The sequence below is a fragment of the Rhododendron vialii genome, chromosome 12a (genome assembly GCF_030253575.1).
Source record: "Rhododendron vialii isolate Sample 1 chromosome 12a, ASM3025357v1".
NCBI lineage: Eukaryota > Viridiplantae > Streptophyta > Magnoliopsida > Ericales > Ericaceae > Rhododendron > Rhododendron vialii.
Window position 1 is genome coordinate 15529866 of NC_080568.1, and position 9534 is coordinate 15539399.

The 9534-nt window shown below is 34.9% G+C and overlaps 1 protein-coding gene across 1 annotated transcript; it reads right to left on the reverse strand.

Moving 5' to 3' along the window:
• Positions 1–504: 504 nt before the first annotated feature.
• On the reverse strand, positions 505–6846 carry LOC131311560 (ethylene-responsive transcription factor ERF113-like). The gene is made up of 2 exons (XM_058339054.1): positions 6165–6846; positions 505–1430 (listed from the first exon to the last, which is right to left on the reverse strand). Exons 1-2 carry the CDS (start codon positions 6307–6309, stop codon positions 841–843), a joined length of 735 nt encoding a protein of 244 aa, XP_058195037.1. The 5' UTR covers positions 6310–6846; the 3' UTR covers positions 505–840.
• Between the last annotated feature and the right edge of the window lie 2688 nt (positions 6847–9534).

Consider the following 9534-nt stretch of genomic DNA (forward strand, 5'->3'; position numbering starts at 1 on the left):
TTATTTGTGTACTTTGTTTTGAATATATAAGTAAAGCTAGTAGTAGCCATAAAAGGTGCATGTCAGTTTTAATAAAGTTCTAAGCAAAGGCAGGTGTTTTCCATAACTAATAAGTTGTGGATCACAGCTTTTTGATTTTTTTTTTTTTTGCTTTTGTTAGTGTTGCGGTAAACTTTATGTAATATTGATTCATTTCTACGAGCGAAATTGGAAAAGTTAAAAATTATGAATTTTAGACAAGTATTTTTTGAAATATTCAAGAAAAAACCTATAAAATTAACTTTCTGAGTTTTTCCTTTGATATTTTCCAATATACTTGTGTAAAAGTCATAATTTTTTTTATTTTTTTCGAATTCTTTTGTCAAGACGAACCAATATTACATAAAAGTTTGGCGCAAAACTAACAAATACGTTTAATAAGGACAAAACCAAAAAGTTTTGGTCGACAACTTATTGGTTAGTGTTTCACCGTACCCCGTAATCTATCAAAAGTAAGTGAACAGATTTTTAAAGATATTCAAAATTTCATTGGACAAGCAGGATGATACAACTCAAAATACCTCAAATTAAAGTCACAAGCAACTTAAATAGAAAGCAAAGCAAAACAATCAAATTTGGCAACCATGCCATTGATGCCAATACTTAGGAAAAAGTTGAAAGTCAAAACATCTGGCGCTACGTACGTATCTTCAGTGCGCGCACAAGCACCTCGATCCTGGACCTCCTTCACCAAGTAGTAGAACAAAAGTTCTCCTTTTGCATGCTTCCAAAGACTACAGAATTGAAATGAAACCTCTAAAGTAATCATAACAATCCTGATCACAATATCGAAGATGCTACTCACTTAGGTTGCCACTTGTCAGTACCAAAGTGCTTCCCTTGTGATCGCTGCTGCTGCTGCTGCTGCTGATGATGATGATATGAGGAAGTAATCGAGGATGATAGTGCACTCGAAGCCTCCAAATTACCGAAGTCTGGTTGATCATCAGAGATAGTTGAACCAAAGCAAGGGAACTCAACATCTTTGCCAGAAAGAAGCTGTGCGTAGTGAAACAGGTCCGGATAGGTTTCTTGTTGCGATGATGAGATCAATGGAAAATGAGGAGAAGGGGGAATATTGATTCCATGAGTAGTAGTACTACTGGTCTCGTGACTACTGCTAGTGGGGAAGTAGCCGAATTGATCACTTGTAGGAGAAGATGTAATAATATTGGTACCCATGAGTTGAACTCTTTCAGGGAAGTTGAGTTTAGCTTTGGTGCCTTTGAACCTAAGAGCAGCTTCATCGTAAGCAAGGGCTGCATCCTCTGCTGTCTCAAACGTTCCTAGCCAAACTCTAGCTGCTTTCTTTGGATCCCTTATTTCAGCGGCCCATTTCCCCCATGGTCTTTGTCTTACTCCCCTGTAATGCCGGCTTCTCCTTATATTCCCTTTACATAAACATATATATATATACACAATGTAAGTAATGCCATTCAGCCAATAAGAACGTAGTCGGGTACTTAGATCTTGCATGATGATCAATAACTGTACTTCATATTGGCTATTTATTGCATGCAATATTCATTTTTGGAATAGGCACACAAATTTTAAAAATTTCATGTGTAGATATCCAGACAAAGATGAGACCCACTTGCATCGGATGATTCTGAACATATATATGAATTATTCTATATAGCCTTTGTAATATACACGTATCTTCGTACTTCTTTCTTTCCTCCTCTTAATAAAATTTTCTTCTTCATCGTTCAAAAAAAAAGTATAGTGTACATGTCTCCATCGTTACTATTTCACAAGGTCATAAAAGGTTAATGCCATCTAAAAGGATTTGTTGCTAAATAAACCCACTAAAAAAATTTCTTAATAGAACCAATACCTAGAGTTTCGATCTTCCATTTGCTAGAATAAACAAACAGATAAAACTTTTCTACTAATTCTAACTCCATGTAAACGCCCTAAATATAGACCCAACACATGCAAAATATCGATCAAATGCTCCAAATTTATGTAAATAAAGTAACTCCTTAACACACTTGAAAGAAGTTGGTGAACTAAATCCCACATGCATCTCCAACTTTGTCAGCGAAAGTGTCGGTTGGATTTGTCATTCGCGATTGCTTTAAAGTTCAGACTAGTTCAGAGGATTAGTTAGACCAATCTGGACCATCTCCAATGAGTCTCTCTACGTTTGTGTGTTAAAATTAATGTTTTAAATGGTGTATTAAGATAACAACGGTGCCATGTTTGTGTGTTATGACATCGTTAATTTATTATCTAGGTGAGTACTTTAATGGGTTACTTAAAAAGTGTGGTATCTCTTCCCAACAAATTCCGAAAACTCTTAAAACTTGACTCACATCGTAACACGTACAAACTTAAACGAACACACTCTAGCACATAAGATAATGTAATTATTGGAGTACCTAAAATACGTTTATTTGTTGATTGTCAAGACGCCACTAATACCCTAAATAGTGTATCAATATATCGAAGATGCTCTTCTTCTTTTTTCATTTAATAGAAGAGATTATTTTATATCAAATATAAATTAAATACAGAGTACAAACCCTAGACACGACATCAATTATGAAAGCCTACGAGATAACCAAGCCCAATTACAACTCAACCAATTCAAGAAATAAACTCATTTTAGAGTAGAAACAAAGAAAGAAAGAAAAGTCCTATAAGGAAAGAATACTCATATGTAGGTGAGGAGAAACTTGAACTCCTGATTTTCTAGTGAGATACAAGAGTTATGGGCAATTGAGATAGCCTCAAGATCGAAGATGCTCTTAATTGTCCAAGGTGGTACAATTAGAAAAAAAGAAAGATCTGGCTCGGGGTTGGAGAAATTATAAAATGACCAAAAGCGTAGGTCGTGAAAGGATAAATCTAAATCTTGTGTGAGTGTTCGAGCTATTTTATCCAAAAAAAATTTAAAAAAATAAATCTTGTGAGATTGAAACATCACTTTTTCCGCCCAACTCTTTTGACATGCACGCTAAAACCATGTCTAAAAAAACTATGGACCGACACTTATTTGGTCGGCTAGAAGATTGACACTTGGCAAAAGTATACATTAGAAGTTTAGAACCATAAAAGAGGATTGCCACCTACTAGACAAGTACAAGAGTCGCTTAGTTGAAATTGGGACATAAACAATTAGCATGTCTAGAAAAAAAGACATGATTTACACGCGCGCACACACTCCGTTTCTTACCAAGGGGAAGCCTAAGACAGAGAACCAGATCAAGAACTTTACGGAAAGCAACCTAGCTATATACACTGAACTCAACAGTGGGAACAATAGTGTGCGTGCCGTGGTGGTTTTTTTTCTTTTCTTGTATTATTAACTCATACCGTTGGGATCCATTTATGCACACTTGTATTAATTTCTTGGGACCATTATCCTCATGCTCTAGTGGGAAACAAGAGTGTCTGTGTGTTGTGCCCTTACGCACAAAACACTTTGTCCGCTCAAAGACAATTCATCTCACTAGAATTAGAAATCCACAAGAAATTAAGTACTTTCTTGTAGCCTCTTCCAAAAAATGAAACCTACCTGAGTAATTGGTAGGGAATATACACCCACAAACTCCGCGGACCCATGGTGTATATATATATCAGTCAATCTCAAATGAAGGAATACATTTTCATTTTTTTCATTTTCCGATCGAATTTTGATGATCCGAGCCGCTCAAAGTATTTAGAACGTGATTTTAAAGGTACTCGCGATAAATCGGCAAAAAAAATGATCGGGAAGGGCTTCATCCGAGCAGTTTTTGTTTGAACCATTCGATAAAAAAATAAACAAAAACTGCTTGGATGAAGCCTTTCCCGATCATTTTTTTTGCTGATTTCTCGCGAGTACCCTTAAAATCACGTTCTGAACACATTGAGCGGCTCGGATCATAAAAATTCAATCGGAAAAAAGAGGTTCGCATTTTATTAAAATTAGGTGGTCGTCATAAGAGCGGGACTATATATATATATATATATATATATATATATATATATTATTAACCCATATAATATTTGGTTTTTCGTACTAAATTGAATGAATCTACATCAGCCACCTGTGTTCTTTGAATGTAACACGGAAGCTATATGGTCTCAAAGCTTATCTCTTTCCTTATCAACACACACACATATGTATAAAAACACTGAAAAAGAAGAGAGAGATTTGAATAAGAACAAAAGTCATAGAAGAAAGTCACTCAGTTTCGAGATTACATCACCCCCAACTTTTGACTAAAAATAACAGATTGGAACAAAAAAGAAAAGAAGAAAAAAAAGAAAAGAGAGGAAGTGGGTTGGCGTGAAGTAATTAAATTAGTAGTAAGGGTTTGAAAAGCTTATTTGTCGTGTAGCTAAATCTGAAATTAAAACAGTCTTAGTTAGAACGCATTATTAAAACCGGATCCGTCCCGTCTTCATCTCTAACAGAAAACCTTAAATTAACAAATGACCTCATAATTTGGGTTTTGGAAAAGTAATTACTTCTCCGTTTTCCACCACAAATCAATTTGACAAAGAGGATATACATCGCATATATATCATTTTTAGCATTTTTAAACCTCGGATCAAGCTCTTCTTGATCATATTTTTTGCCAATTTTTCGGGAATACTCTTAAAATCACGTTTTAGACACATTGAATGGTTTAGATCATCAAAATTTGATCGGGAACAATGTCAAACTTATGAGGTCCGCATTTTATAAGAATAAGGTCGCCCTTATTAGAAGGGCCATGTATTATACACACATTCCGACCTTTTTGTAAAGGAGTCTTTACTTAGCTTAAGTAAGGACTTCACATTTTCTGATCAAATTTTGATGATTCAAGTCGTTCAATATATTCAGAACGTGATTTTAAAGGTTTCCAAGAGAAATCAGCTAAAAATATAACTGGGAAGTGCTTGCATCCAAACAGTTTTTCATAAAGTCTGCATGTAACTGTTTCTATGAAAAATCGTTTGGATCAAGCACTTTTCAGTCATATTTTTAGTTGATTTCTCGCGAACATCTTTAAAATCATGTTTTAAACACATTCAACGGTTTGGATCGTTGAAATTAATTTGATCGAGAAATGTGTAAGGACTCCCTTACATTCAACGGTTTCGCGTGAGGGGGTCTGCATTTTAGTTAAAATGCAAACCTCCCTATTTCTCTCATTTCACGATCGAATTTCGATGATCCGAGCCGCTCAATATGATCAGAACGTGATTTTAAAGGTACAAATGATAAATCAGCAAAAGAAATTACCGGGAAGGGCTTGATTTGAGCAGTTTTTATTTGAACCGTTCAATAAAAAACTGTTCGGATGAAGCCCTTCCCGGTCATTTTTTTTCGATTTCTCATGGATACCCTTAAAATCACGTTCTGAACACATTAAGCAGTTCGGATCATCAATATATATATATATATATATATATATATATATATATATATCCAATGAGGGATCCTGCAAGGTGCTACCGTGCGGGACTCCCCTTTCCCGATTGAATTGTGACGATCCGAGCTGCTCAAAGTGATCAGAAAGTGATTTTAAGGGTACCCGTGAGAAATCAGCAAAAAAAATGATCGTGAATGGCTTGATCCGAACAATTTTTTATTGAACAGTTCAGTAAAAAACTGCTCGGATCAAGCCCTTCTCGATCATTTTTTTTTGTTCAATAAAAAACTGTTCGGATCAAGCCATTCACGATCATTTTTTTTTGCTGATTTCTCACGAGTACTCTTAAAATCACGTTCTGCACACTTTGAGCGGTTCGGATTGTCACAATTCAATCGGGAAAGGGGAGTCCCGCGCCGTAAGGGATCCCTTATGGAATTCGGACTATATATATATATATATATATATGCATCCCGGCTCCATTTCATAATTATTGTCGATTACCAAAAACAGTGTCATTTGTTGAATCAAGAAATAGAACACTATTTAGATCTAAATTTGATAAATTCTCTTTCATCAATTTGAAGTAATCACTGAGATCTATGAAATCGTGCGAAATTTCGCAAAAAAAAAAGTTATGTACTCCAACATTTCTTTTTTTTTTCTTTTCTTTTTTTTTTTGTATCTAGAAAGTTAATAACGAATTTTTTGGTAATAGAGTACTAAAATTATGGGACAGCAACAACATACAGTTGAGGGAGTTAGAAGTACCTTGATCTTGCATGAGGTGATCATGAGACGTGGCAGATTGTGAAGCACTTGATTGGACCAGATGATGAGCTGGGTTACCAAAGTCTTGATGATCAAGACTAGTACAGGTGGAGATTCCGATGATACGAGTGAGTCCAGTAACCATGGTATTGGAGGACGTGTCTCTTCCACCCAAAACAGCTGATGCATAATCACCTGCTTCCAAGACATGGTGAAGAAGATCTTGTTGTTCTTCTTTTTTCTCCTCCGACGCTGCTTCCACAGGAAGTGGCCTCTTTCCATGCCTTCGATCCACCTTATTAGTATTATATTATATATATTATGCAGTTTCTAATTAAGCTACCTAACTAGTTTCAAGCTTTCAGAAGATATTGATGATCTATGATTAATTATTGCAATAATTAATACTGATCAGATATTCGAGCTCTGTTGGGTCACAAGGAAGGAATTACTAAGATCAAGCTTCGTCACCATACTACCACAGATATGATAAGATAGAGAAGATCTGTTTGGACTGGGTTTGAAAAGCAGTACTGAGGTCAGAAGTAAGTGAGAGAGAGAGAGAGAGAGAGAGAGAGAGAAAATAAGGTTAGAGATGCTAGGGTTTTTATTGGCGAGGGTTGGAGTTTATCTTCGTTACTTTTATTTCCTTTTTCTCTCCTTTAATTCCTTTAATTTAAAAAAAAATTAACAAACATATTGAACAATAAGGCAAAGTACTTCAACGGAGCCAGGAGGCCCAGATCCTTTGTACTGGAATTTGGGTGTTATACCTATGTTTTTTTCAATAGCAAGATCGTGTCTTCAGATTCTTGCATTTATAATGCCTTGTTTGGATAATGTTTCGAAAAAATTTGGGTTCGATTTTTTGGATAATGAGTGGAAAAAGAAATTAGGGTAATAATTCGAGATATGAGTAATAAATAGAGAGAGATAGAAAGATAAATGAGAATAATGATTGGAGATAGGAGTAATGAGTGAAGAGAGAAATAAGAATAATGATTGAAAGTATATATTATGAGTGTTTTTTGAGTTGAAAAAAAATTTCAAGTTATGATCCACATAAAGCATAAAGACTCAAAAAAAACCATTCTACATTTGAAAATGCATAAAAATAGAGATATACCATATCCGTCCAGTAGGAAAGATGCGCACTTTAGTTTGAACCTTATAGAATTGTTATAGTTCATGATGATTAGTGCCATGTTACGTATTGCCATGTCATTATCCAATACATTCGGACTACAATGTGACATTGCTCACATAGATAAATTTAATGATCAATGAAACATAATAACACAATTTTGTTAGATGATTGAAAGACAAGGCACCCCCAATGCTTGTGTTACAATTTCTCAATTATCGAGAGCATTACATGGCGATGTCATTTAGTAGGGATACCTAATATAAATTAAATTCTTTCCACCTTAGGTGAAAAAATCATGATTTCCACCACCTATTGTTAGCCCCATCACGAGTCCATTGTAGAGATCTAAACCGTTCATCTTGGAGGACTCGCATTATATACCCACTTAAAAAATCAGCTTAATTGAAAATCGATGTGTATCAAAAATTGAATTTGGTTTATAAAATAGACGGCCATGGACAATTTGACTTTAAAGAATCATACCGTCCATTTAACAAATTAATGTCCAATGAAGATAATTTTTTGCATGAATATACTACTCTATAAATCCTACAAGATGAACGGTTCAAATTAATGTAACAAATCCACGATCGGGTTTACAAAATGTGGTGGTGGAAACTTGGTGGTAAAACATCAAACTCAAAACCAATTGACCATGAGTGAAGAAGTCTTTCATATTATTAAGGAGTCTTGCTACTGACACAGTAAGTCTATGCACAGATTGCGTTGTGGGGCCCACTAAGGGTCCCATACAAATAATCCGATCCGTTAATTATGTTTAAAAAAAAATTTCAAGGGCCTCCACGAAAAATTAGCTTAATCCGATACCTATATAAGTGTTTGATCTAATCATCTAACTTTTCATTCAGGTTTTTACAAAATGAAAAGTTAGACGATTAGATCAAGTACTTATAGGTATCGAATTGAGCTGATTTTACATAGGGGCCCTTGAAAAAATATTTTAAACATAATGAACGACTTAGATCACTTGTGTGGGACCCGTAGTAGGCCACACATAGCAATTTGTGCATGATCTGTGCACAGATTTGTTGTGTCCATAAACTTTCTGATTATTAAGTGATCATCCATTTCACTCTCAAACAATGTGGGACTATATTTTCTTAATATCACCCTGCAAGTGCAGCCACATCCATCACGTGTAGCCTTTTTTTGAGGTCTATGATCCTGTAACCTTTTTGCAGGTCATTGCGGGGTGTACATTGTAAATTTTTAAAACGTGGGACAGAATGGGTCTTGTTCTAATACCATGTGAAAACTTTATATTCATCTCAAAATTAATTGGCCATAAGGGGAGAAGCTACCCAGGCTCATACAATAGTTTTGGAGAAAATAATTAACCGATATGGGACAATTTTCAACATTCCCCGTCAAGTGCGACCCCCGACTCACATGTAGAGACGTCAACAAAGAATCCGTAACACTCAGATCACAACGAAAATAAAGTGCAACTATGGCACAAACAAAGGAAAAAAGTCTTCGAAAATCTAGTTTTGATACCATATTAAAGTGTCCAACTCAAAACTAATTGGCCATAAGTGGAAAGTCCCTCATATTATTAAATGATTACTTATTCCACTCCTAAATAATGTGAAACTATATATCCTTAATACTTGGAGTTTTCCACCAAAGATGGAAAAAAATTTAATCTCAACCTAATAATAATCCGTCATAGGCCCTGTGTAAACACATGCTCTGCACAATAGGCGTTTGGCTCATAGCATTACAGAATCCATATTATCTAATGTCTTATCATATATATTTCGTGGTCTTTCCTTTCGGTGAACCACTTCATACAATCCGGATCTTGAACTTGCAAAAAGTTATTTTGCCTAAACAAACCAAAAAGAAGCCAAAAGGAAGCGTTTGATTCTCTATACAAGTACTAAAATACAAACTACGTGGCCACATCTATATTACTAACTAGGGCTGCCCCGCGGACAGTTTTGCAGAGTTCAGGCATTTTGGCTAAATAATCCGAGAGGATTATTTTTGTGTTTTTGTTCAAATTTTTTTCGCATTTATCTGTTTTGCGTTGATTTTGTATGGATTATTAGTTCATCTCGATAAGATGAATTGAAAAAGTAAAAAATTATATTCAAGACTACCAAAAAAAAAAAGACAAAGAAAGACAAAAAAAAAAAAAAAACCCAAAATAGACTGATTTTTGAATTATTTTTGTTTTTATTTAAAAAGTATGTCATA